The 27345-nt window shown below is 33.0% G+C and overlaps 1 protein-coding gene across 5 annotated transcripts in view; it reads right to left on the bottom strand.

Moving 5' to 3' along the window:
- The window catches only part of MICU3 (mitochondrial calcium uptake family member 3), a 94912-nt gene that overhangs the window by 29526 nt on the left and 38041 nt on the right, over positions 1-27345 (bottom strand). For 3 of the 5 annotated variants that reach the window (XR_004272002.1, XM_032288356.1, XM_032288353.1), the window contains exons 3-8: positions 23249-23280; positions 15013-15091; positions 11148-11195; positions 7459-7541; positions 5766-5837; positions 2236-2274 (exon numbers count right to left, since the gene is read on the bottom strand). Coding sequence is in view for 4 of the 5 variants with exons in the window: in XM_032288356.1 (XP_032144247.1) it covers positions 2236-2274; positions 5766-5837; positions 7459-7541; positions 11148-11195; positions 15013-15091; positions 23249-23280 (353 nt within the window). In the remaining variant the exon portion in view is untranslated. The remainder of the gene's footprint in view (positions 1-2235; positions 2275-5765; positions 5838-7458; positions 7542-11147; positions 11196-15012; positions 15092-23248; positions 23281-27345) is intronic. The other 2 variants (XM_032288354.1, XM_032288355.1) reach the window with 2 other exon arrangements.

The following is a 27345-nucleotide window of genomic DNA, read 5'->3' as shown; positions in this document are numbered from 1 at the left end:
ACAGCTGTCTTCATCAATACGAAGGTGTATATGCTCACTCTTACGGTGTAGCAGGAAACAATGTGATGGAAAATAGACTCTACTATAAGACTGATTAAATTTTGGAACAGTCTACTACAGAGCCCACAGAATCTCTGTCTCCATAGTAAAAAGCCAAGCAGGTCACTGCTTTCCTTGAGGAAACTTCTTGCTAAAGGTAGAAACTGGCTATTATAAATCTCTTACGTTATAACCAGCTCTGTGATCTACGCTCAAATTAGATACTTGAGTTAATTCACAACTCTGGAAACTAGCAGGTAATTGCTAGTTAATTCATAATACCATACTAATAGATTTATGTAATACTTATATCAATGATATTTCATACACATTTTCAGGCTGTTGGATTTTTTTTCTAATTTTAAATGAATTTCCCTGTTTGCTTGTAGTTTATGAAAATAGTAACACCTTATTGAGCAAAAATTTTTCTATCATAGGAAATAAAGTTAGTTGATCTAACCAAGTAAACTCCTAAGGGAGTTGAAAAATCATGTAACATTTAAGACTGTGTATAAAAGTGACATCAAGTTACATCACCTTAACGTGCATTTTACATGTGAGAAAAAGCCATCTTCTATACAATGATATAAAGACAAAATATATTACCACAATAAAATGTAAAATCATAAATATTTTTTATTAAACAGGTATAATGTAAATGAACTTTGCAATTTAAATCTGCTTCTCAATATTATTCTCTTAATGTCTGAGTGACTGTAATTTGTATATATAGTTTAAACTAGAGGAATATTTGGATCTATTTTCTTTTAGCAATATTATTCTGAGATGCAATTAAAAAAATGCATAATCACCCTATATAAAAATTACTTATGAGATTAAGGGGAAAATAGAAGTTGTCAAAGTTAGAAAAATAGTTCATATAATGATGACATATTACATTAGAAAAATAAATCATAAAGTCCTAAGTATTATTAACATTTATTAAGATTTACATGGAATATGGCATTATAATCTGTGATTTTCATCTTATACATTCTATAAATTTTTAAAATCATTAACAGAGTAATCCTTTAAAAATTTAAAGGAAATGACAGGCTTTATTTAATGGAAAAGGGTAGTGATGTTTATAGATAAAGTATCTTGTAAGTAATCAAAACAATTAGTTATATGGATCCCATGGACTTGGCTGTTTCCCAAGCCATTCTAGGTCCATTTTGTATGATGAGGATAAACATCTTAGGTTTACTTTATGCTAATCAGCCTCCAGTAGGTGTTTAAATCTATAGCAAGAATTAGTTTTTATAGTTTGGAATTTTGATTGGGAGGCAACACATCTACTTTTAGAATTGTACACTACAACTAGAACACTTTTAGCAGGTAACATTAAATCAGTGTCCCTGAATTCAAAAGCTCCTAGGGTAGAATTTCTATAAATTGAGGGATCCTTTTAGGAGACTTAGGGATCTTTGGGGAAATTAAGTGACCTGCACATGTTTACATTCAAAAAAGGCCATGTCCTGTTGTTCTTTAGTAGCTAGGCTAACCTAAAGTGCTGACTTTCTTTGGAGAAAAGAATGAAGAAAGCTCAGCATAAGGAGAAGAGTACAACTGGAAATTCATCTACAGAAATTCTCAATTTTTTCAAGACAAGGAGTCTGAAAATCATTATTCTTTTTAGAAATAATATAATAAACTGATACAAACATATCAAGTAGCAGCTGACACCAGATTTTTGTGTAGACCAGAGGAAACAGGCAGGGAACAAAGGCTTTAAAAAATATTTGTGGGCAAAAGTGAAAACTAAAAAAAGCCTATCCATTAAGACACTTCTTTATTAGAATTAAACAAAGACTGTGCATAACATGAATAGATCTGGTTCACAAAATACCTGTGTTCTGTAGAAACACAGCCTGAGAATCTGCTCTCCCTACATAACTCTTCAAAGACTGCCAAAAAACATAAAATTTCAATTATTATGTTTTAGTTGTTGTACACTTACCTTTTCCTTATTTTAATCTAAAGTTAAAGATATACAATTGTTCTGCATATTTTAGTCTTCCCATAAATCTAGGAATGAAATGTAAAATTATGGCTTCATTGCACCTATTATATTCAATAAATTCCGAAACATTCTATTTAAAAACAGCAGATATAGCTTTATATAAAGAAATAACATTATCAAGTATAACAGGTGAGGGCAATATACATAAAGAACATTTAAAGTATTGTACATACACTATTAGTAGGAGAATGGTATCCATAAAGTTGAAGACGCTGACATACAGCACAAAGGGCCAAATGAAGTGTCATATTTCAGAACGAACCCAAGTACAGCGAAAGAAAAAAGGAAAAAGACGACAAAATAATCAATTAGGAAGGGCAAATCATTATGCTACATTCTATATAGAGCACACAAACAATACAAGTGGGATAAATGTTAAAGATGAGTAGCAAAGTTTTAAAAATCTCAGATAATTAAACATTAAATGAATTTGTGCTCATTTCAACCATTTCATTTTAACCTTCTAATAGAACTACTGCTTTGAGTAAAAGCAGTAGTTGTCCTTAGGTATGCAGTTTGATTTGGACATGCTTCCGCAATGCTACATGGCATGGGGAAAATCCAGATAGAGCAGCACGGCAGTGGAAATGGTATGAGGGACCTGTGCTAGTATCCTGCTGTACTATTATCAGTGCTGTGATATTAGGCACATTCATCTCTCTGAGACTGTTTTCTCATCTGCGAAGCAGGTATAATACTTACCTGGTAGGACTGTCATGAGGACTAAATGGGAGTAGCATTTACAATGAGCATAGCATGGAGCTTACAACATAGTAGGTGTCCCAAGAAATGTGATGTTCGTTTCTCTTTTCCCTTCGGAAGTGCAGTTTTATTTTGGCATATATTTTTAACTTTAGTTTTGATGTAATTTTTATTTGGGTATGTTAAATTCAGTTTAAAGTAGCTGCATGATTCTACTAATTAAAGAATAACTTTAAGTTTTCCTATTAACTAACCTTTTTGAGTGTTTATTATATTTCACATGGTTAAGTAGCTATGTGCTTTAACCTCCATACCAATCACATGTGGTCATTACTCCTAATGCCCCCATTGTATAAATGAAGAAAATCGAGGAACAGAGAGGTTAAGGACATTGTCCAAGGTCACCCAGGTAATGAGTGGTGGAGCTAATACTTAAACCCCAAAAATCTGACTCCTGAGCCTGTTCTATGCTATCTCTCTTATGTAATTAATATATTTTTACAATAAGCTAAATTTTAATTGCTTCAACACTCAGCAAAATGTTATAAGAATATGCAGAATCTTATTGTCATTTCCATCACCTTGATAACATGACCTTACATTTTACATAATCTTTTCTAAGTAAAGTAGTATAAATAAAATCTTTGATAACTAAAATCTTTGGTAACTAAAGTAGTATAAAATAAAACTTCCCTGATTTGGATTTGCATTATTTAAAATGTGATTAATTAACAATGTTAACACTAACTGTCATTACTGCTAAACACAGTAATTTGTAGAGAGCTGTATTTCTGTACTAAATATTATTTCTGAATTGTTTTAAGGAAGAGTTCTGATAGCTAAATTATAAAAGTAAGATTTTAGAAGCACTATTTAAGTTATATAAAATGAATACTTCTGAGGTATCTGTGGATATCAAAGACTTTAGTAAGCATTCATTTATATATAAACAAATTATATATTACTTAAAAGTTATTTTAATCTGTTATTTAAAGCAAATCTCCTTCCCCATATATTTGCTAGGGAATGGTTCATTAACCCATATAAAAGTAAAATAATACAATTTAGGGTATGCTGGTATAATTTAGATTTTATAATTCAGATGAACTTTCCCTAATTAATCTAAGTTAATGAGGTTTTACTATATCACTGTTATAAAACATTTGCATTAAATTAATATTAAAATATTAAATTTCTTATACCTTGGCTGCAGTGATGCTCAGAGCCAAGTTTTGTGCTAACACTGTACATTTTCCCAGTGTGCACTGTCTGCTATTATTTTTCCCTTTTTTAAAATCTCCCTTTAATTACTTGATGGCTACGTTAGTAAATGTTAATGATTAGAATACTACTGTATTTTTACTGTAAGATGCTTAAGTCCTCTCTGGAAGTAGTATAAGTAAACAAGTAAATAAAACAATTATATTTATATCCATTGAAATACTATCTACTTTATCATTAAAGTATATCAATAGATATATTAACATTATTCAACTTCCTTAAATAGTATTTTATTAACAACTTGCTTATTCAGTCAATTATAGTTAATCTATCAAAGTTAACCTATCACAGTTAACTTTTAGCTGTTTACTCATTTAGTATATTATCTACAGGAAATAAAATTTAGGAAGGTATTCAATTCTCTAGTCTTCTTTGCTAATACTCTAACGGTTGCGTTTATGGGGCTATTCATGTAGGATTTATTGATCACAATTTGAAAACCATGAGACCTGAATTAAGTAGACAACTACTATTGCCCCTTTTAATACTTGACGAACATTACAATCAATTCTTTGATTTTCTTAAGATTGTCTTCCATAACCTTTGTCAATAGTATACTGAGGGATGTTCAATGACTACTGAGAATTACAGAATAGTCAAATATCCTACAAAGCAGTAAGTGCTACACAATCCTGATAATCTGCTTTTATTCAACTAAATATAAATGTATACTTCATAAATCTATTGGGATTGAATATGGCACACATCTGCTATAGATAATCTATGTTAAGAAAAACCTAATGCATATTCTTATAACAATGAGAATAATAAAGTTTTAGCTCTCTGAAGTTAATAATTTGAATTTCATGTAAGACAATTAAACTACTGCACAGGGCCATTAATTTGCAAATAAAATAATTATCATTTACATGCCAACAAAATTCACTGTATTTCTAGTTACCTAAGTACCAAAGAAATATATCACAGTGGATAAAAGTGAGGTTTTGGAGCTGGCCAGACGCAGGTTCAAATCTTTAGCTTTGCCATTTAATAACTATGTAACTTTGGACAAGACACTTAACCTTCACAATTAGCAGTTTTCTCATCTATAATTATGGATAATAAGAGAACTGTTGGGTAGATTAAATGAGAAATGTATAGAAAGCACCTAGAATAGTGCCTGATGGTAAGGTCTTAGTAGCTGTTTGTTATTTTTATTACGTGAACCTGGCCTATGGTCAGGCTGAAATACTTCAGACAAAAAGAAAACTAGTTAGGAAGATGGAGGGCAATGGCTGTTTAACTTCAGAAAAAGATGAAAATATTATATATCCCAGGAGAACAATCTCTAATATATATATTCCTCTAAGAATGCAAAAAAAAGTATTTCCTTGTATTTGTTTCAACAGTCATATTTTTATATTACCACTAAATTCTCTCACATTATAATTAAATCTTTGCAATTCACCTTTAAATTTTTACATGCATAATGATCTGTATTAATCTATTGTACGATATACCCTTCAAATCTCACAGATAACAATATGGATGAAAATGATTTAATGAATGATTATGGATACAGATGTTTAATATCAATATTTGAAGTAAATATTGATATCAATGCATATAAATACTGAAGCATTTTTCTACATAAAAACTTTAGAAAGTTTTCAAGAAAGGGACAGCTTCAAAGTTACAAACTTTAATTATTGTTTCTTAACATGAATAAAATAATTGTTGCCTAGAAAACCCACCTAAAGCTACTATAAAGTATTCTTACCAGCATTGCACGCTTTTCTTCATCTCCTTTAGTTTCTCTCTTTTCATTTTTTTTCCTGAATATCTCTTGTAGCTGACAAAGAAAGCAATCATGAATCAAATATCCAACAAGAGTTTCTGGGCACCTATCTACTATTCTGGACTACGTATGTTCCAAAACCAAAAAACAGCTTCATCTACCAAGAACATTTAAACAACTATAGATACATTTTCTGATTTCAGTTTTTTTCTGCTAAGAAAATATATCCTTTGGTATTGGTAACCCATAATTAAGTTAAATGTACTTAATGTTACAGTTTTACTTCATCTCTAAAATGCAGACATCCACACAGGGAACTTCTAATGAACTGAGTTCCAAAAGTTAATCTTCTACTTGAAGTCAGGGGGATGGAACTTGGCAGTATAGACATAGAATGTTATGTAGAAAAAACAGGCCCAGGCCCATTCTGAAAGTTCCTAAAATACAGTCGTGCACTCTCATAAGAAAATGACACTAAACTTGGGCATTTTCAGATGGTAGAAACACACATATAACTATTGTCATCAAATTGAAAACTGCCATCTCCCCATCATTCTGCCAAGCACTGAAATGAAGGCTCCAGCTCCAGTGGCTTGGCTCAGGGACTATACCTGGGCAAGGGCTGCATGGGTGAGAGTTTAAGCCTTCTGATAAATCCCAGTAATTAGTCTGATTGTTTCCCTTTGAATGGCTACTAATTAGCTTCTGATGAGGATTTTTATAGTTTCTCTTTCCTACTAAGAAAAAGAATGATGTCACAGACTTCTTCTGAGTTTCAGCTTCTGAAGTAAATATGAGGCTCTTTCAGAGGTTTTCTAAGGAATTTTAAACAGCTATGTTACAAAGGAAAAGTAGAAAATAAAATGGCTGTTCAGGAGGTAGGGCCATAATTAAAAAGAAAACAAAAAAGAAGAAAAGAAAAATGACTGTTGATTTCCCTTTCTTTTACTAGGAGAGTGTAGGTAAAGATAGAGTGTAATATGTATGTTACTCTAAGAAATAAATTATTTTCTATTTCAAAGAAAAAAGCAGACTAACCATTTTGTCACAAAAAAAAGATGCAAAACACATGGGTAAAAAGAAAGAGAAAAATTCTGGAAGGAGGTTATGGGAAGTTGAGTGAGCAGCTGAAGTCACTATCAGACCAGCACCAGAGCTGGACCAGTCAAAGAAACGTCAAAAGGTAAATACCTAAGAACTATCAGCCTTTGGTCAAAGATAAGAGAAAGGAACAGGGAAGTGGGAACAAGACTGAAATACAAGGCAGGATTAAGTGGAAAAGAAAAGAAAAAAAAATCATGAATCCTAATTGAGAAGGAAGAGAAGCTTCTATGGAAGGAGTTGTGCCTAGGTGGCTGAAATGATGGGGACTGAATATTAACAGGGCATATTTAACTTGAGGACTGCCTGTTATCCACCCAACAGAAAACTCCTGATACATTTCACAGTTTTAGTTAATGTAAAAACAACAGTAATCATCATATACTGAATGTAATTTATATTTGTATAATGTAAATATTGTTCAAGTACCTGAGTACATACTTTATTAAATAAAGGCAAAAGCATAAGCTTTTCACTATTTTCCTTACAGTAGTATTGCCAACAAGGCAAAAATGTAAAACTTTAAGTAAGCAATATTTAACCATTGATAAAATGCAGCATATAACATACATACCACCAAAAACTCTTTTTTATCCACCATCTCATTGCCATCAGTGTCAAACATGTTGAAAGCTATTCTGAACCCTGCATGTGGCTCTGCCAGAAAAAACAGAAAAGGTATTCATAAAATGGAAAAATGTATCTTAAAGTACAAACTCCACATTAGTTGTAAAGTTACTCACATTCTGTACAGAAAAAGTTTCTTTATCCAAGAAATTAAAAGTAACATGTTACTACTGGTTAAATACAGTTAAATATAATAAAAGCATATGAAAGGATATATAGTTCTGCTTTACATATTAGTACACTTAATACAAATTGATAATATACTTTAAAAGTACTTCTGTGATACTTGTTGCATAGCACTGAAAGAAAAATTTGAATACTTTCCTTATTTCTAAAAATCAGTACTTCTCTTTCTCATCCAAAATCTGTTGGTTTGTTTAAAAGGAAAATATCAACTCATCATATTTTAAATATATTTAATATGTTCAGCTACTTAGTGTGGCAGGAAAAAAAAATGTGACGCAATGGACTAGTTCCGATTTTTGGGAAAATTCTAACTGAAATGACCTACGAAAGTAAATGTTAAACATAAGAGATTATACATTTGAGTTTAAACTTCTAGAGGCTTCAAAAACAGAAATATAAAACAAAAGAAGATTGAGTATGTAATTACCAATTCCCCCAAAATACAAGGAACTATTGCTTTTCTGAAAAAGACAGACTTTGACATACTATGAAGTGCTTGTAATGAACCTTGTAATAATGAGGTTCAATCTCTTTCTCCTTTTCACTTCTAAGCATAAAGGAGAAAACTTGGGCACAAGAAAACTTTAAAGTGTCCTTCAAAGAGAAGCTCAGTGGACATGCCTTTCTCAAAACACTGGATCTTTTCTTTTGAGATGACTGTGGGGGAGGGGCACAACGTTTAAAAAGGGACCCCCCACAGATACATTTGCTACCACCTGTTGTGAAATCTTGAACCTGCAAGAGAAGCACTGATAGTGTCCTACTTTCTTAACTGGTAACAGTTGTCTCTGAAAATAACAGAAACAGAAGCCAGTCCTTTATGCAAGCTCACTTCTTGCATGTATTTTAGGAATCTAAATTTACTTTCATTTTCATTTATTTCTTTGACAAAAAAATACAAATGTATGCCACCTCTCTCTAATATCCAAGTTTTAAATTTTAAAAAAATACATATAGAAAAGAAGTCCTCCTTACAAGCATTGTTTGGAGGGAAAAATGCAGTACAAAGTAAAGAGGAGATACTTATAGACAGGTAACCAAGATTATGTAGCTCACTTCCTGCCAGCCCTCTTTTCACATTTTTCTTAGTTCTAGTCTAAACAATATCCCATAATTTTTCAAATCACACTCTTAGAAGCTTCTGTTGGTGAGACCTAAACTCCAAAGAAAGTTTCACAGCACCCAAAGATCCTAACCTTTCTGTGCCAAAACCCACTATATATGTTTTTTTCTGACACTCCTAAACTATACCCTGTTGCATCTCAACAAGTGGCTTTCCTAGCCAACATTATTTTTATTCTTGCCTATCACACTGCTGGTTTAGGTACATAATTTAACTATTAATGTTGCATCCATCATTGTTCTGGCAAACAAGTTAGCTTTTCAACACATCTTGGAGATGTTCCTTCGCACCCACTCTAATTCTCAGGGTAGCAACATTGACTGGACTTGCTTCATTACTATGCCTTTGCAGAGTGGATCAGCGACAGGTAGCCCTGTTACAAAATGTACAATACTAGCTCTTCAGCACTAACATTTTAATTCATTTAAAGTCTGAAACTGCCATTGCAAAATTATAAAGGAGACAGTGAAAGAGATCTGACTAACTCCACCTTGCTTTAACCTCCAAGCTCTGCTCATTCAGTTGGCCCTTGTTTAGTTAGTTAGGCCAAACTAACTTTGGGAGGAACTTATAGTTAAAAACAAAGATGATAAGAGCCCTTTCCCAAAACAAACCTCCTTCTTGCCTGGGGACTAGACTGCCTTTCTAGGACTAACAAATTACCCACAAGATTAGAAATTATGGTTTAGGAGTCATGCAGCTTGAGCTACAAGATTCTGACCCTCCGTAAATTGCTCCTGGGGATAACATCACTATTGTAAAACCTAAGACCTGTGCTTGAGATATTTTGTAGACCCCACACTTGGTGGATCAGCTGGCACTACATGGAATGATAAACTGGCTCATCTGGTCTTGTGGCTCCCACCCAGGAACTAACTCAGTGAAAGAAAAAAGCATTGACTCCCTATGATTTTATCTTTGACCTAACCAACCAGCACTTCCGACTCACCCACCCGCTACCCACCAAGTATCCTTAAGAACTCTGATCCCTGGATGCTCAGGAAACCCATCTGAGTAATAATAAAACTCCGGTCTCCTGCACAGCCAGCTCAGTGTGAACTACTCTTTCTTTTTGCATCCCCTGTCTTGATAAACTGGTTCAGTCTAGGCAGTGAGCAATGTGACAAGTCCAAGAGAAAAAAATAAAGGAAGATAATTTCTGAAACACGTATGTGAGTGCATGTACACATTCCTTCTTCTCAAAACTTACTTGAACAGAACTCAATGTTAATTAACATCATTCCTCATTAAGTTACAAAGTTAAGAATAACACAGTGGTGTGAATTTTTTAATCAAAGAAGTACAAGGTATTTTTAGATTTGTTTCTAATGACAGTTTTATTGATGTTCTTGTCTCCATGCATCTCCACAATCCTCACAACTGGAAATTCCACTAACAGTATTCTTTCATATATTCCTTTCTTCATTCATTTACTAACTACTTTTTGGGTTAGTGTACATGTGCAAGATACTGTTCTTAATACAGAGATGAACAAATAAGATAAAATCTTTGCCATAATGGACCTTGCATTCAAGTGTCAGGAGACAAACAAGGGCATGTAAACCAATAATACTTTCAAATAGTATGATATGAAGAAAATGAAGCAGAGTAAAGAGATATAAAGAGAGAGGGAGTTATTTTAGAGAGGTTGGCCAAGTAAGGATGTGTTCAGTCTTCACATTTGAAAGGAAACCTGAACAATGTTTATTATCTTGGGGATCCTGAGGATTAGTACTGATGGCACAGGAAGCAGAAGGTACAAATCCTTGAGGTGGGAATTCAAGGAACAGAAAGGCCAGGTGGCTGGAACACAGTAAACTATAACAAAATTTTCTCCATTAAATGCAAATAAATTAACTGAAAACCTAGCAAACCCTTCATACATTTCCTAAGAAATCCTGCACATGAGAGGAAGAAAAAGTTTTGGATGTGAATAATGAGTATTCTCATAGACTCGAGAGACTCACTCACTCTCTCACATCAGTCTTACAGAAAATATGATTCAAATGAGTACAGTAGGAAATTTACAAATTATTACATGTCATGATCTTTGTAGTCTCAGGTAGATTAAAGCCAGAAGAATTGATATATAGTATTAAATTTATAATTTATAAGCATTTATTACTATACCATAAGTTGTAACAGTTATGTTTTTGACTCTTCACAGTGCTATGCTTAGCATTTTTCTATGGCATTAAACATGAATTTTGCAGAACAACACAGATAGTGATTTTCAAGAGTAAGAGAATCTAAGAAAGATCTGCTTTGTGAGATTCTGTTTAAAAAATAAAGCTGCATCCAGAAATAAATTTAATAAGTATACTTACTTGTTAAAATACATAAAAGAAAAAGATATTCTGTGTAAGAAATCACACCTACAAGAAAAATAGTATCAGTTATGTTATATGTATGAAATATTATTGTAACAGCAATAAATGCTATAAATAGCTTATAGTTTTAAAAACAGATACTAGATATTATTTTAAATAATTATTATAAAACTATAGCAAATGAAGCAACAAATTTAATTTTACTTAATTATTCCACATGCCTCTGTAGAAACCCGTATAAAATCATTATGCTCTCAAATATATTGGCAAAAAAAGCAAACTCATAATGTATACTTATAGCAGTAACTTTTAAACTTGTTGCTAGTTTCTAATATATGACTGTTAAAATAAAAAGGTTGTCAAGTCCAACAGAGCTTAAAGGAAAAAAAAAAAAAGAAGTAAAAATTAAAAGGCTAGAAATGGTTAATTAACACTGCAAAGTGCTTAATTACTCTTTAGTAACCTTTGGATGAAACATTTAGACACTGTTACTTAGAAATTTGATTTTTGCTTTGCATTTTAAGAATAAAGCTCTATAGTCACGACGTTTCTGGCTTTCAAATTATCTTCAATGCGTCTATTAAATGTACTCCCAAGAAGTTTTTATTGTAACTAAATGGCTTATACTTTCTGTATGTCACATCCTGAGTTCTCTGTAACTGCAAACTTACAAACTTTAAAAGGAGTGTGTTCGAAGTAAATAAAAATGTGCATTCCGTTATTTGAATTCTTGCTTTTGGAATACAACACCCAAAACTAGATTTAGTGCTTTAACTGACCTTCCAAGTAGATACTGAGAAGATTAACAGCAGGAGTATGTATCTACAATAGTTATTTAGATATCAGATAGTTGTGATGCTTGGTAAAAGGGTATAAAAATCCTTAAATTAACCAGATTGTGAACTTTAAAACTCCATTTATCTGGTGTTCTTTGAGGCTGCCTTCTTTGTTACAGAACAAAGAGAAGAGGAGTCACTGTCAGGCAGTTTGTCAGAGACGTGAAGGGCACTACCCAGGGGGCCCTAAAAGCATTCATTCCCTTCTTTTGTTTATACTAGAATATTGTGACCTATAGACAGATAGTTCTGGTTGACTGCCATGAATGTTATGGTAGAAAGATTCTGGAATGGTCAATGTATATAAAGATACAATACTTAAGAGTCCATAGGGATCCCTAAAACAAGGAAAGAAAAGCATAAAAGAAGCGGGGGAAAAGGAAATGGGATGGGAAATGGGCATTCTGTCTCCATAATCCTATCTCACTAACTGTTGTTCTAGCTGACCTGGTAGAATACACAGGAGATGTTGGTTGGTATAAAGAATTTTAATAGCTGCTATGCATCTTTTATTTGATAGTTAACTCAAGATTTCTCTCAAGTAAAGGACTACTTAATAGTGAGTGTCCTGACCATGACTTTCATGGTAGGCACTAGTCTGTAAGAATACATAGATAATGAGGCGACTTAAACCACAGGGAAGAAAAATGAAGTGAAACTCATGATACGTTATAATAATTTAATAAAAATGGTAAAGGAAAAGAGAAAATACTACTGAAGTATATAAAAATATACTGAACTGTATTTTTAATGCTTTCCAACTACAAAAATGGAATACTACAAATCTACGTCTTCAATTTATTTATGGCATCCAGGATCAAAAAAAAAAAAAAAAATGTTAGGCATATAGTAATGGTGTGATCTTTAGAAACAGAGGATAAGAAAGATGTCAACTAGGTTTCTTTTGAAAATTCAATCCAAACAAATTTTAAGGGAAGTTCCTTAAAAGCGTTACATTGTTAAATTCCTATACATGACACATTACAGTTGGCTATTTATAATTCTCTATATGTTTTAATAAATGCATATAATTTTTAATGTTTAAATGTGTAATGTTTTCTCACTAGGTAATATTTTAAGTAGATAAACTTTTAATTTTAAAATTAGTCTTCAGCCAGGTGAGGCGGCTCACACCTATAATCCCAGCACCTTGGGAAGCCGAGGGAAGAGGACTGTTTGAGTCCAGCAGTTTGAAACCAGCCTGGGCAACACAGTGAGACTTTATCTCTACAAAAAATCAAAAAATGAGGTGGAAAAACTGTTTGAGCCCAGGAGGTTGAGGCTGCAATGAGCCATGACTGCATCACTGCACTCTTGCCTGGGTGACCAAGTAAGACCCTGGCTCAATAAATAAATAAAAATAAAATTAGTCTTCAATAGCTCTAAAGATTTAGTCTTAAAATTTCTCTGCTACTTCTGCTACTTAATCGCTCTTAAGAAAAAACAAGGCTCTTTTTACTTCTCTATTTCACCTAATGATTCTAAAATTTTCTGAGATCATGCATTACCCTGATGATCTAATCGGTATGATACAGATATGCATTGTACTACAGGGTGTAGCTATTTAAATTTAAAATATTTAAAATCAAATAAAACTAAAACTTAAGTTCCTTAGTTATGCTAGTCACATTTCAAGTGCTCAATAGCCATATTTAGCTAGTAGCTACCATATGAGACAGCACAGAAATGGAACATTGTCGTCATACGGCACAGAATAGGTTCTATCCCCTGGGGGAAAAATATGCAAACCTGCATATAACATGAGAAGGATTAGGACATGTCTAAACCTAGGACTTCCAGATTAAACCCTTCCCTTAACTAAAAACAGATTCCTTCTTCCATGCATTATTTTTCTCGGATTTTATTTGAACCAACTTGTATTATCCCATGAGGTATATTAAGAAAAATATTTGAAACTCACCATACTTACTTGATCCTTCCGAGATTTGAATTTTCCTCATCCTATTATCTCACCCTAAGATCTAAATGGCAATCTTTTAAGATAACATCTATGAAAAAAATTTCTAAGAGTTTTTTAAGACACGTTGGCCTAGATTTCTTGAAGATTTAAAAATCTTACTGATGAAACACCTACAATGAAAGATATGGTGTCTCTTCCTTTCAGATTCTATGTAAACTATGGGGAAGCAATTTGAACTTTCTAATTCTACTTAAATAAAATATATGAATTATAACTACTCCTTCAAAGTATTTGTCTTCAGGCTGAAGCGTATTACTGTCAAACCAATATTGGTTAAAACTGATGAAAAGGGAAAATATAATTGCTTATATAATTTCTTTAATAGTTTTATTTTGCATATTCTTATATTTGAGAATATAAAAAATGTATTTCCAAGAAACATTACTTAAGATTAAAAACATTAATTTTTTTTCTACAAATGTGTAAAAAAGTACACTGTAAAAGAAAATTACAATAAAAGCCATATAACTTGATTACCAGGAAATATATAAATTAATAAATTAACCTTATATTGACATTAATAATAAAGTAAGTTATAACAGGTATATTTGCAGTAAGTGTTGCCTTTAAAGGAAACATGTCCAAATTAGGCTGTCAAAAGATACATCCACTAAAATTTTCCTGTTGATTACTTTAGGAATATCTATAATTCCCTCAAAGCAAAATGGAAGAAAGAAAAATTGACCTTTGAAGATCTAGTATTTTTGTAAAATGCTTTCTTTAGGTAAATATAAAATATACTTTTCAATACAGTTACAAAACAATTTGTTAAGCTATGTAAGTCCATTTAGTTGTAAAAGAAATTTGGAAGATACAAATAATATATAAACAATAACATGAAAACCACCTTTAATGGACGGTGGAACTACACAAGAATCACATTAATACCCAGAAATGTTAATATTTTGCTGTTTTCTTCTTTAGTTTTTTTCTCTATGCATACACATATATAATTTTAAAATTAGGTATGAGAAAATATGCATATATAAATAGTATATATAATACAGTTTTAAAAAAGGACCAGTACTAAGTAAGATTAGCTCACCTTTTTCCTTAAGATTTCGAAATAGCTTTGATGAGCCTTTCCAAACTGGTGGTGTTTCTGCAAGCATTTGATTTAATTCCTGTGAAAGAAGTTATTATACTACTGATGAATTGGTTAAACCACTTACTTATAAAATAGATCAAAAACATGTTTAAATGTCCATGCAAAATTCTCCACTTTAAAGACCTGAAACATGGCATTATTTATCCTATGTTATGCCTGTGGCTCATTCAAGCACACAACCCAATATTTGCGCACAGTTCAAACATAAAAGAAATGATGAAGAGGCTACACTAAATTTAATTATAGCTACCTAAAATTTCAGATAAGTTTCATAACGGCAGGTTATATATGAGACAGCCAAATCAAGATAAAATGGTGACTTTAAGTTCTGGAGCCAGTTATAAAGGGATCATTTTATGAAAGCCATGGAAAAACGTGGATTTCCATATCAAGGTCAGAGATGGTCATGTCACCTGGCTTTATGTAATGTCTCTTTTTTGTAACATATTTGGATTTAGAGGGCTTTGTGTAGAGGAAATAAATGAACAAAGGATTATGTTAGAAAAGAATGAAGAGTATTTTGATGATTAGTGACTTAAAGAATGATGACATTGGATGAAGCAGAAAAATGGGTACTGAGTTATTGTGGTCACTGTTTCAATTTGTTTCTAATTTTAACTTAAATATTAAAGAACACAGACTTCAACTGCTGCTTAGCTTGTTCTTTTTTTAAAAAAATCAATCTATCATTGCTGCTGAAAAAATATCAGAGAATTTAAATATTTGGATCATTACTCATATACGAAATCAATTTTGAATTTATTGTGGATAGTCTTAAAAACAACTAAGTGAAAACTATAATTTGGTTAATTGTGAAGAAAAATGATTAAAGGATTTGCTGAGAGAACTTGAAATTTGGTGAGATAATTTGAAATAATAAAATTAGTCTGCTTAGAAACACATAAAACAAACATATAGAACCCACTTCTATTTTCAGATCTGATCCTCACTCCCCAGTGCATGTGGCTCCCCAAAAGTTTGAGCATCACTTGGGAGTTTGTGCAAAATGCAGAATCTCAGTGCCCATCACAGACCTATAGAGTTACAACCTGCATTTTTAACAAGATCTTCTAATTTTTCATACATTCAAGCATTTCAGACAAATCCTTGCCAATGAAGCTGTACCTAAAAATGCCTTCTGACATTTATAATTTTTTTTTTTTAACTGCAAAGCTGAGCTAGCAGGAAAAGAAAATTTTTGGTATATCAAAGGCAGGAACAGCATTTTTATTTTGAGACAGAGTCTCACACTGTCACTCAGGCTGAATTGCAGCTACATAATCTTGGCTCACTGCAACCTCTGCCTCCCAGGTTCCAGCAATTCTTCGTGCCTCAGCCTCCCAAGTAGCTGGGATTACAGGTGCCTGCCACCACATTCGGCTAATTTTTTTGTATTTTTAGTAGAGACAAGGTTTCACTATATTGGCCATGCTGGCCTTGAACCCTGACCTTGTGATCTGCCCACCTCAGCCTCCTAAAGTGCTGGGATTATAAGCGTGCATCACTGTGCCCAGCCGGAACAGCATTTTTAGGGGATTTATGGACACCTTGAAGCCCATATGTGGATTCTTGTGTTCATTTTCTTTATGTTTCTATATCTGCACTGCAAGTAAAAAATGCCACCAGATAATCAGTGCATCTAATTATAGTATAGCAATGGCACAGAATAATTCAGGTCCAAATTGAAATGAGAATCTGGGATATTTATTGTTTAGGCAACAGTAAACTCAAACATTTTTGTCAGAGTAAGAGATTTAATAAAACATTCTGGGCTGGGATCAGTGGCTCACACCTATAATTTTAGCCCTTCAGGAGGCCGAGGTGTATAGATCCCTGGGGCCTAGGAGCTTGAGACTAGCTTGGGCAACATGGTGAAACTCACAAACAAACAAGCCAACTTCAGCTGGGTATGGTAGCATTCATCTGTAGTCCCAGCTACTCAGGAGGCTGAGGTGGGAGAATCACTTGAGCCCAGGAAGCGGAGGCTACAGTGAGCCACCATCACACCGCTGCACTCCAGCCTAGGCAACAAACCCTGTCTCAAAAAAAAATTTTTAAATTTAACAAACAACATTCCAAATACATTCTATGTAGCTTAATTTATACCATTTCTATTGTAACTGTATAAATGTTAACTAATCTTTCTCTATTTTACTGTTTCCATGTCTTCCAACCTCATCTGTGCTAGCTTAAACTCAGCTACAGTGTAAGACTGAAAAATCAAAATGTAAGATTGAAAAATCATAGCTAGCTTTTATTGTGTGCCCTCTACGTATTTGGCAATAGGCTTATACAATATGTCATTCTTAAAACAACCCTCATTATGCATATTTTACCAAGACTTAAAGTGGATAAGTAACACCCAAGGTCACAGAGCTAATAAATGACAGAGCCAGACCCTGACTGACTCCAAGTAGCTTATTTTAGTAATAATTTAGTTTCTCCTGGTCTGAATCATCCAATCAACACATTCATCTTGTCTTCTCTGTTAACATTAAGAACTTCTAAAATTTATGAAAATCTTTATATTTCCACCCATGTTGGGAATCTCCCTAAGCCCAATTCCCAGCTTGGTTTCATATGTAGCAGTGCTATATTATAAAGAATTTGGCCTTTGTTCCTGGTTCCTAGGAAGAAGATTCTAAATCCTTGATTCATTCCTGAGTTTATGCTAAGGAGATGACTCAGGAGGGGAGCTGCTTACCAGAAAGAATAACTGTGATGAGTTGGGCCTGTAGCTTGACCTCTGGGGAGAACAGAGAGGCTACAGATAAAGTTCAATCACACGGCGAATTCAATCAATCATGCCTATCCTAGTAAAAATTCTAGGTACCAAGCGCAGCGGAGCTTTCTGGTTGGTGAACATGCTGCTGGGCAAGGAAGGTGACACACCCCAACTCCATGTTCTTAAAAGAGGGCATAGAAGTTCTGTGTTCAGGACCTTCCCGGACCTTGCCTTGTCTGTTCATCTGGCTGATCTTACTCTGTATTCTTTCTAATAAAACCATAACTGTAGGTGCTGCATTTTCTGAGTTCTATGAGTCATTCCAGCAAATGATTAAACCTAAGGGGAGCTGTGGCAACCTCTCAGACTTGCAGACAGTAAGGTCAGAGTGTGGGTGGCCTGGAGCCCCCAAACTTGCAACAAGCATCTGAAATGAGGGCAGTCTTGCTAGGCACTATGCTTAACCTCAGAGTGGTTAGTGTTAGAATTATATTGTAGGCAGAAAATAAATATTTGCTGAATTAAATTCAGTTTCCTAGAATTACAGTTGCCTTTTAAAGGAGTTACACAATTTTCTTAAATGAGTACTATTTTAATAAAATTATACAGTTAATACATATATATTATAGAAAAATTAGTAAGTACAGAAAACAAAAACTAATTGTAATATAGGGATGACAAACTTAAGTTTTAAACCAAACTTAATTGAGTCTCTAGGGGTGGCAAGTTTTACACACACACACACACACACACACACACACACACACACACACACACACTTTATTTAACATCCTTTTAGTCCAATTCTCTAGCTAGGCATATTTATATAGTAATTTTGGTATTGTTGCAAATATTAAATCATTCTCTACATACTGTTTTATAATTCACCCTTGGCATTTAATAATAATATCATGAGCATATTTTCCTGTCAAATATTCTTCATTTTCATTTTAATGGCTACATAGCAGTTGTCTATAGTAGCAGTTCTGAAAGGCAACTCTTCATATTCTTAAAAATATTATGAACCCAAAAGATATATTGTTTATGTGGGTTATATCTATCAATATTTAATTTATTTGAAAATGAAAACAAATTTTAGAACACAAGAATACACAAACACACATTCTATTAGTTGGTAGAGCAATGGCATCATTACCAAACTGCCTCTAGAAAACTCCACCGTATATTCATGAGAGAATGACAGTAAATAAAACAAGTATCTTCTCAATATCATGATGAAAATAGTTTTGACTTCATGGACCTTTGAAAAGGTCTTTGCACTTTAAATGACTGCCAGTTAATATTATTTTGCAAATTGCTCTTTTACTCAAACTTATGTTTTCTATGTCTACTCATGTTAATACACATAGCTATAATGTATTTATTCATTTTAACTCTGTATTTCTACATTTAGCCTGTGTTTCTCTATTTTACAAATCTTTCATTCATTTCCCTGATGACTGACATCATACTGTTCCCAAATTTTTGCTACTACAATTGACGTTCGAGAAACATTTATAGGAGTAGTCCCTACTCTTTTTGGCAATAGGGACTGGTTTCTCAGAAAACAATGTTTCCACAGACCAGGAGCGGGGGAGGGGAAATGTTCTGGGGATCATCAAGTGCATTACACTTATTGTGCACTTTATTTCTATTGTTATTACAATGTAACATATAATGAAATAATTATATAACTCATCATCATGTAGGATCAATGGGAGCCCTGAGCTTCTTTTCCTGCAATTAGATGGTCCCATCTGAAGGTGATGGGAGACAGTGACAGATCATCAGGCATTAGCTTCTCATAAGGAGCATGCAACCTAGATCCCTCACATGCCAGTTCACAATAGGGTTTGGGTTGCTATGAGAATCTAATGCTGCTACTGATCTAACAGGAGGTGAAGCTCAGGCAGTAATGTGAGCAATCAGTGATGGAAAGCGGCTGTAAATATAGATGACGCTTCGTGGGAAGGTTGGGGGAGGGGGGGCTCTAATATATAGGATTTCTGTCACAAACACAAAAACATTTTTCTAGTATGCATTTCTAGAAGAAGGATTTCTCATATGTATTTTCAACATTATTAGGTATTGACAAGTTTCTTTCAAAAGTAAATATACCCCAGCCTGGGTAACATAGCAAAATCCTGTCTCTTCTAAAAATACAAAAATTAGCTGAGCATGGTGGTGTGTGCCTGTGGTCCCAGCTATTCAGGATGCTGAGGTTGGAGGATCACTTGAGCCCAGGAGGCAGAGGTTGCAGTGAGCCAGAATAGCACCACTGCACTCCAGCCTGTGCAACAGGGAAAGACTCTATCTCAAAAAAATTTTTTTAAATAAATATATCAGTTTACATTCTTACCTGGTTCCTTCTTGTTGTCCTTGCTAATTATTGATATTGTCAGATTTCTGGAAGCTAACAATCTGGTGGGTGTGAAATAATATCATATCATTGGTTTAATGTGCATACCCTACTTACTAGTAAGGCTGACCTCCTTTACATATATTTAGTGGCCATTGTAGGTACATTTGTCTTTTTTTTTCTTATTGAGCCAATTATCTTTTTTATAAAGATAAAAAAAGGAGTTCTACATGATTTTCTATAAGACACTTACCCTATTCTGTTAATATGTTGCATGCATATTCTCCTGTCCATTATACATCTTTTAACATTGCTTACACTGTCTTTTGATGCTAAAGTTTAAAATATTTAATTTAGTAAAAACTGCCAATAATTTCGAGTTTTGCTTTATGTGTCTTATCTAAAAAAATAACTCTCATGCCTCTCATTTTTGCTTGTAATCTTACAGAAGTTTTGTCACAAATAAGAACTTAATCCATCTGAAATTAGCTTTTTTATATAGTAGTAAATTTGAGACTTAATTTTGTCCCCACCATGGAAAATTTATTATTCAAACATCTAAGATTGAGAGGTCACTCTTTTTGCCAGCGATTTGTAGATCTATCCAATATGCCTAGATCTGTTTCTGAATTCTATATTCTATTACCTTGATCTAGTTTTGAAAAATATCTTCACAATGATGCAATACTACTTTATTATAGCTCTATTTCTAATCTGAACATGTGATAAACCCCATTATTCTCAACTCAATGTTTTTTTTCCCCCTCTTTCCTTTTTAGAATTGTTCTAAATATTTGGGGCCCTTACTCAGATTAATTTTTAAAGTAATTTTGAATCAATTTGGTTGGGATTTTTATTGGAGTTACTCTGCATTTATAGATAGATTTGGAAAATCATTACCATAAGGAAATGGCTTATTACCAATATGAACATGATATAGTTCTCCATTTACTTGTCTTTTTAAAAAGATAATTTAATAATGTTTTATATATCTTCTTTAGGTATGCTTTTAAGTACCTAACAGTTCTTGTTTCTATTATGAAATGCATTTTATTAAATACTAGTTTCTAATTGTTCTTACTGGTGTGGAGCATATTATTAAGTTTGGTTTATTGCTCTTATATCCAGTAGCAACCCTGCTAAATTTTTATTAAATTTAAGCAAATCTAAAATTTATATATTTTTCCATTTTTCATCCAGTCATATTATTTTCCTCTATTCTAATCTTTTGAGCCTCTTTTTTTCATGCTGCATATTATGGTCTCAAATGTTCATATGTTGAAGTCCTAAGCCCCAGTACCTCTGATTCTGACTGTTTTGGAGAGAGAATCTTTCTTTAAAGAGGTAATTAGGTTATTATATAAGGTCATCAGGATGAGCCTAATCCAATATGACTGATGGCCTTATAAGAAGAGATTAGGATACAGACATGCCCAGAGGAAAGACCATGTGAAGACAGAAGACGAAGACAGCCGCCTAAAAGCCAAGGAGAGAGGCCTCAGAAGAAACTAGCCTGCTGACACCTGGATCTCAGACTTCCAGTCCCCAGAACCAAGAGAAAATAAATGTCTATTGTTTAACCCACTCTGTGATACTTTGTCATAGCAGCCTTACTATACTATACTACCCTAGACTTCCAGTAAAATGCTATGCAAGAGCAGGCATATTTGCATTGTAAGGTAGTTCCCCTTATCTGTGGCTTAGCTTTCCACAGTTTCTGTGACCCTCAGTCAACCACAGTCCAAAAACATTAAATGGAATGTTCCAAAAATAAACAATTTATAAGTTTTAAGTTGTGTACTGTTCTATGCAGCATGATAAAATCTCACACTGTCCAGCTCTGTCCTACTCAGGACATGAATCATCCCTTTGCCTAGTATATCCACGCTGCATACGCTACCCACCTTTTAGGCACCCAGTAGTTGTCTCATCTATCAGATTAAAAAAACATACTATGTTTAAGGTTCAGTACTCTTTAAATTTTCAGCATTCACTACCAGGGGTTTTAGTGCATGTTACCCACTAATAAAGGGGGACTAATATACCTAACTTTAAAGAGAATGTCTCTGAAGTTTCACAAATGACCATGACATTTACTATAGGCTTTTGGAGGACTCCCTTTAAGTAGTTAAGGACGTTCTCCAGATTTCTAAGACTCTTTTTTTAAATAATAAAATCATATGTATAAAAGTATAACAGGAATATATACACAGTTTAAAGTTAGAAGTAGTTAAGTTAAAAAATAGAAAATGATCAGTACTTTAGAAGCTTCTTTGAGCCCATCACTGATGATATTTCCTGCTATCATCCTTAAGATGAATACTATCTTGAATTTAGTTAATTCTTCCTTAGTTTTCCCATGTATGAATGTATCCTAAATAATGATTTCATTTTCCCAGTTTTGAACTTTATACAAATAGAATTATACTTTGTATTTTTGAACTGCTTATTTTGTTTACCATTATGTTTCTGAGACTCATCTAGTTAAAGCACTGTTATAATGCATTTGTTTTCACTATTGTATAATATACTATATGAATATATCAAAATTTATTTATGGTCTAGTATTGATATATTAAAGTTTTGGGGCCACTATATATAATCTATAAACGTTCTTGTGAACCTCTCCTGCATATAAGGAGGAGTTTCCCTAGGTATATAGACTGGTATATACTAGATACCAGTGTATTTAGTCTAGAAATTACTAGATTGCAGAATATATTTGAGCTCAACTTTACAAGGTATATGTGCAAGCACTATTGCAGAATTTAAATGCAGGCATGCATTTACTAGGAATAAGGTAGGCATATCTTCAATTTTAGTAGATAATGCCAAATTGTTTTTCAAAGTGGATATACCAATTTATGTTTGCACATGAGATTTACCAGTAATCTACATCTTCACCAACTCTTAGAAATGTCCATCTTTTTTTTTCCCTGATAATCTGGAGGATAAAAAAGGCAACCTGATGTGATTCGATTTGCAAAAAAAATTATAAAACGTATAAAAATATGTAATATTTAAATTATATACACATAAATGCATGCACATATAAAATTTGTGTATATCCACCAAGAGCTTTAACTCACCTGTTTGGAAAGTGACTTCCAAGTTTTGGCAACTAAAATAAACAAATGTAAGATAATTAGATAATAAATACTTCATGTAATATATACCCATATTTGCTAACCATCTATAACCATAACTGATAACTAAACTTTTATGTGCAAAAGGCAAAGTTTTTTTAACCTCAAAATTTGGATCTGTAATTTGATCTTACATATATTATCTATTTGTTTTATATATTGTGCACTGTTTATAATAAGTATCAGTGATAGAGGAAACATTTCTCCACAGTGATATCATCTTAATTTGGGGCTTTCTGGACTAATAAAGTAAGCCTAACTTTCTCCATGTTAAACATCTTGTGGGCTTAAAAGTAAAAATAATGATACTTATGAAATATTCAAACTAGAATATAAAATAATATTAACATAGATAAACTATAATTTTAAGGTATTCTTTGTGATCTTTCCTATACTATTGTTCCATGACATAATTCATAGGTCAGGTCTCTCTAGGGTGAAGAAGGATTGGAGAAAGAGAAAAAGAAAGGAAAGGAAAGGGAGGTTATGTGAAGTGATGGGGAAACTTGTCCTGTTTCATTATTTTTCCCTGCAGCTATTCAAGAAGCATCTCTGAATTAAGAGTGTTATAGCTGAATAAGATATCAGGGATCACTTTCTTTTTCTGATTCCTCCTCATATCCCCAAAGATCTCGAACACTATAAAACTTATAATATTGGGACAAATGTATAGTCAGTATTGCTATTTCCTTTGCTCAGATTTGTAAATATTTAATGTAAATATTTAATGCCTGCCTAAGTATTAGCGCCAGGTTTAGATGCGATGAAGCCCTATAATAAGCTATGTTAGGAAACTGGTAAATATTAATTATTTCAGCTACATTACAATAATGCCAACCAACATCTTTTTCTACCTCGTAATGGTGCTATTTCATATAATTAATAATATATCAAATTCAAAATAACAATAAAAGCAATTTTTGCTATGTAATTTTTCTTTATTAGGCAATAAAACAACTCAATTTAAAATCAAAAGAGAAGAAATATGTTTCTAATGATAGATTTCTTCTTTAAGTAGCAACAACATCCTTCCTCTGTCCAAGATCATTTATACAAATGTGTAATCAAGTGATTCAAATCACAGGTCTACACGTTGGAATTTAGCATGTAACCTTAACTATGATACTATCTACGTTCATTTTGCAAAAACACTTCCCTTTTAACAAAGAATAGAACAATACAAATAATATTTATTATTCTGTTGCTCTTAAAATATAGCAGTAAGAAGAAAAATAAATGGCAGAAAAGTACATGCACATGCTGTTATGCAATGCTAAGAAGATATTAATCAAAAGAGGAAGTTAGAGGTACTCTTGAGTTTTGTAGGGTTTAAGAGATTTCCATGGTAAATTATTCACAAAAGCCATATTCATTCTGCCGGAAATGTCACCATGTTCAGTATTATTAGCTTTTTAAATAAAGACTAAAGAGCCATCAAGATTGTTCTTCAAAGGATTTTCTGACTTTCTAAATTCCTTATTTTCATATGAAGTTACTGCATATATAAATATAACTTAGGTAGAGAAGGACTTCAATTCCATTGGAAATATTATTTCTTAAGCTGTAGGCTGATGTTCATTATATTTTAAATATATTTCTGTATGTCTGAAAAATTTAACAATAAATGTTTAAAAATCTAAATTAAAATAATTCTTGATGCTATGTTGGAAAATAATTATTGATTTTAGTTCTAGAAAAGAAAGTCACCATTTAGGTTCTATTTAAGTAAGCAAAACAAGATTGTAATGCAAAATTATAATCAACAATCAGATATCTCAACATTTATTTGATCTATAACTTTAAAGCAAATATTTACACAGCATACCATCTTTTCCCTTTTGAATGTTATCATAAAATGATATCAAAGACTTTTAAAAATCATGACTATGATGTTAAACAGGGGAAAAAAAGTGAATGTTGTATAAATATTTGCTTAAAAATTATCATGGCTATGGGCTGGGCGTGGTGGCTCACACCTGTAATCCCAGCACTTTGGGAGGCTGAGGCTGGCAGATCACCTGAGGTCAGGAGTTTGAGACCAGCCTGGCCAACATGGTGAAATCCTGTCTCTACAAAAATACAAAAATTAGCCAGCCATGATGGCAGGTGCCTGTAATCCCACCTACTTGGGAGGCTGAGGTGGGAGAATTGCTTGAACCCAGGAGGAGGAGGTTGCAGAGAGCCCAGATCAGGCCATTGTGCTCCAGCCTAGGTGACAGAGCTTGACTCTGTCTTGGGAAAAAAAAATCATGGCTATGAATTCAAATGATGATGATGATGATAATGACATAACAATATTAAATGTTTACTGTGTACCACATACTATACTAAGCACAATTGATTAATTATATCTTCAAAAAAAATCATGAGGCTATTATTTTTTATAAATGAAGAAACAGAAGATTAAATAACTTAACCAAGTTTTCAAAGCCAGTAAGTGCCCAGGATTAAACACAAATCAAATTTCATTACGACACATTTTTAATGTATCTGATTTAATACTCCATGAAACATTTTTCTATTCTTTTTCTTTTCTAAAACCCCAACTTTCAAAACAGGTTTTATGAATATCTTGATCTTATGCGATTGTTCTTAATTATGTTTGAAAAGTGGTGGTTAGAAATTAACTGAGGTTGTGGTTATAAAATATCCTGAATACATTTTTTGTATTATGAAACCAGTTTTTTACTCTTAATTTATGGTTTTCAAATACCTATCAGAAGAATCACCATAAAAGTTATTTCCAAAAAGCAAAGTCCAACAGTGTGCTTCCAGTGAGTGTTTTGTGAAGAAAAAAATTCTAGAAAATAATGAAGTACAAGTTTTCAAAATATGAAATTTAGGCCAGGCACAGTGGCTCATGTCTGTAATCCCAGCACTTTCAGAGGCTGGTGGGGGGGACTGCTTGAGCCCAGGAGTTCAAGACAAGCCTGGGGAACATAGCAAAACCCTGTCTCCACAAAACGATTTAAAAATTAGCTGGTGGCATGGTGGTGTGTGCCTGTAGTCCCAGCCACTTGGGAGGCTGAGGTGGAAGGATCACTTGAGCCTGGGAGGTTTAGGCTGCAGGGAGTTGTGAATACATCATGGCACTCCAGACTGGGGGACAGGGCAAGACCCTGACTCAAAAAAATATTATAGATTATCAAGTATCATTTAAAGAATAGCTTTCAAATATGTTTGAAAAAATTATAGAATTGAATATAAAATACCATTTAGCATCTAAGAAATTCCTTCCTTCAAGACGTATTTATTGTATACCTATCATGTGCCAGGTAACCATATTCTACCTTGGAGCTGGTTGTTTCCGTATCTTACGTCCTCTCATAATATTGTAAATTTCCTGAGTGCACAGACTTTGTATCCCTCGTAGCACACAGAAAAGTCCCTTAATACCAAAGTAGGTGTATAGATATTCCATACGTTTTTATTTAATTGATTTGGTACAACACAGATTATTTATATTTATTAATAAATTAGTATTAAACCTATACTAATTCAGTAATCATGAATCTATGTTGTATCAAATGGATTAAATATAAGGGATATAATTCTTATCCTAGCCTCCAAATTTTTAAAAGAACAAAAAGAACACCACTTAATTTTCGACCTTTCCTATCACTATATAATCCTACACATTCCTTAAATCGCTACATGACTATACCACATACTGTCTTGATTTCATGTTTTTGCTTATGTAGTTTCCATTTCTTTAGATGCTACCCTCATAGTTTCTAGTTAAAATTTTTTTTAATTTAAAATTTTGCATGATCAAAAGTGTCTACTTCAAATTCCATTCCAGCTACCTTTCAGTTCCTTTCTCTTTTGCAACAAAATATTTTAAAAGTCCTTTACACTCATCGTCTTCATTTCTTCATCTGCTACTCACTCCTGCAATTGCCCTAATGACTCCACTGAAACATCATTATAAAAAACCATCAATAGCCTTCATGTTACCAAATCTAGTGGGCATTTTCCCATCCTCAATTAACTTGAATTCTCAGTAGCATTCCATTCAATTGGCAATTCTGGCTATTTTA

Source organism: Sapajus apella, unplaced genomic scaffold, assembly GCF_009761245.1.
Source record: "Sapajus apella isolate SASKATOON/1434 unplaced genomic scaffold, GSC_monkey_1.0 scaffold21, whole genome shotgun sequence".
Lineage (NCBI taxonomy): Eukaryota > Metazoa > Chordata > Mammalia > Primates > Cebidae > Sapajus > Sapajus apella.
This window is presented reverse-complemented; position numbering and strand designations above follow the sequence as displayed.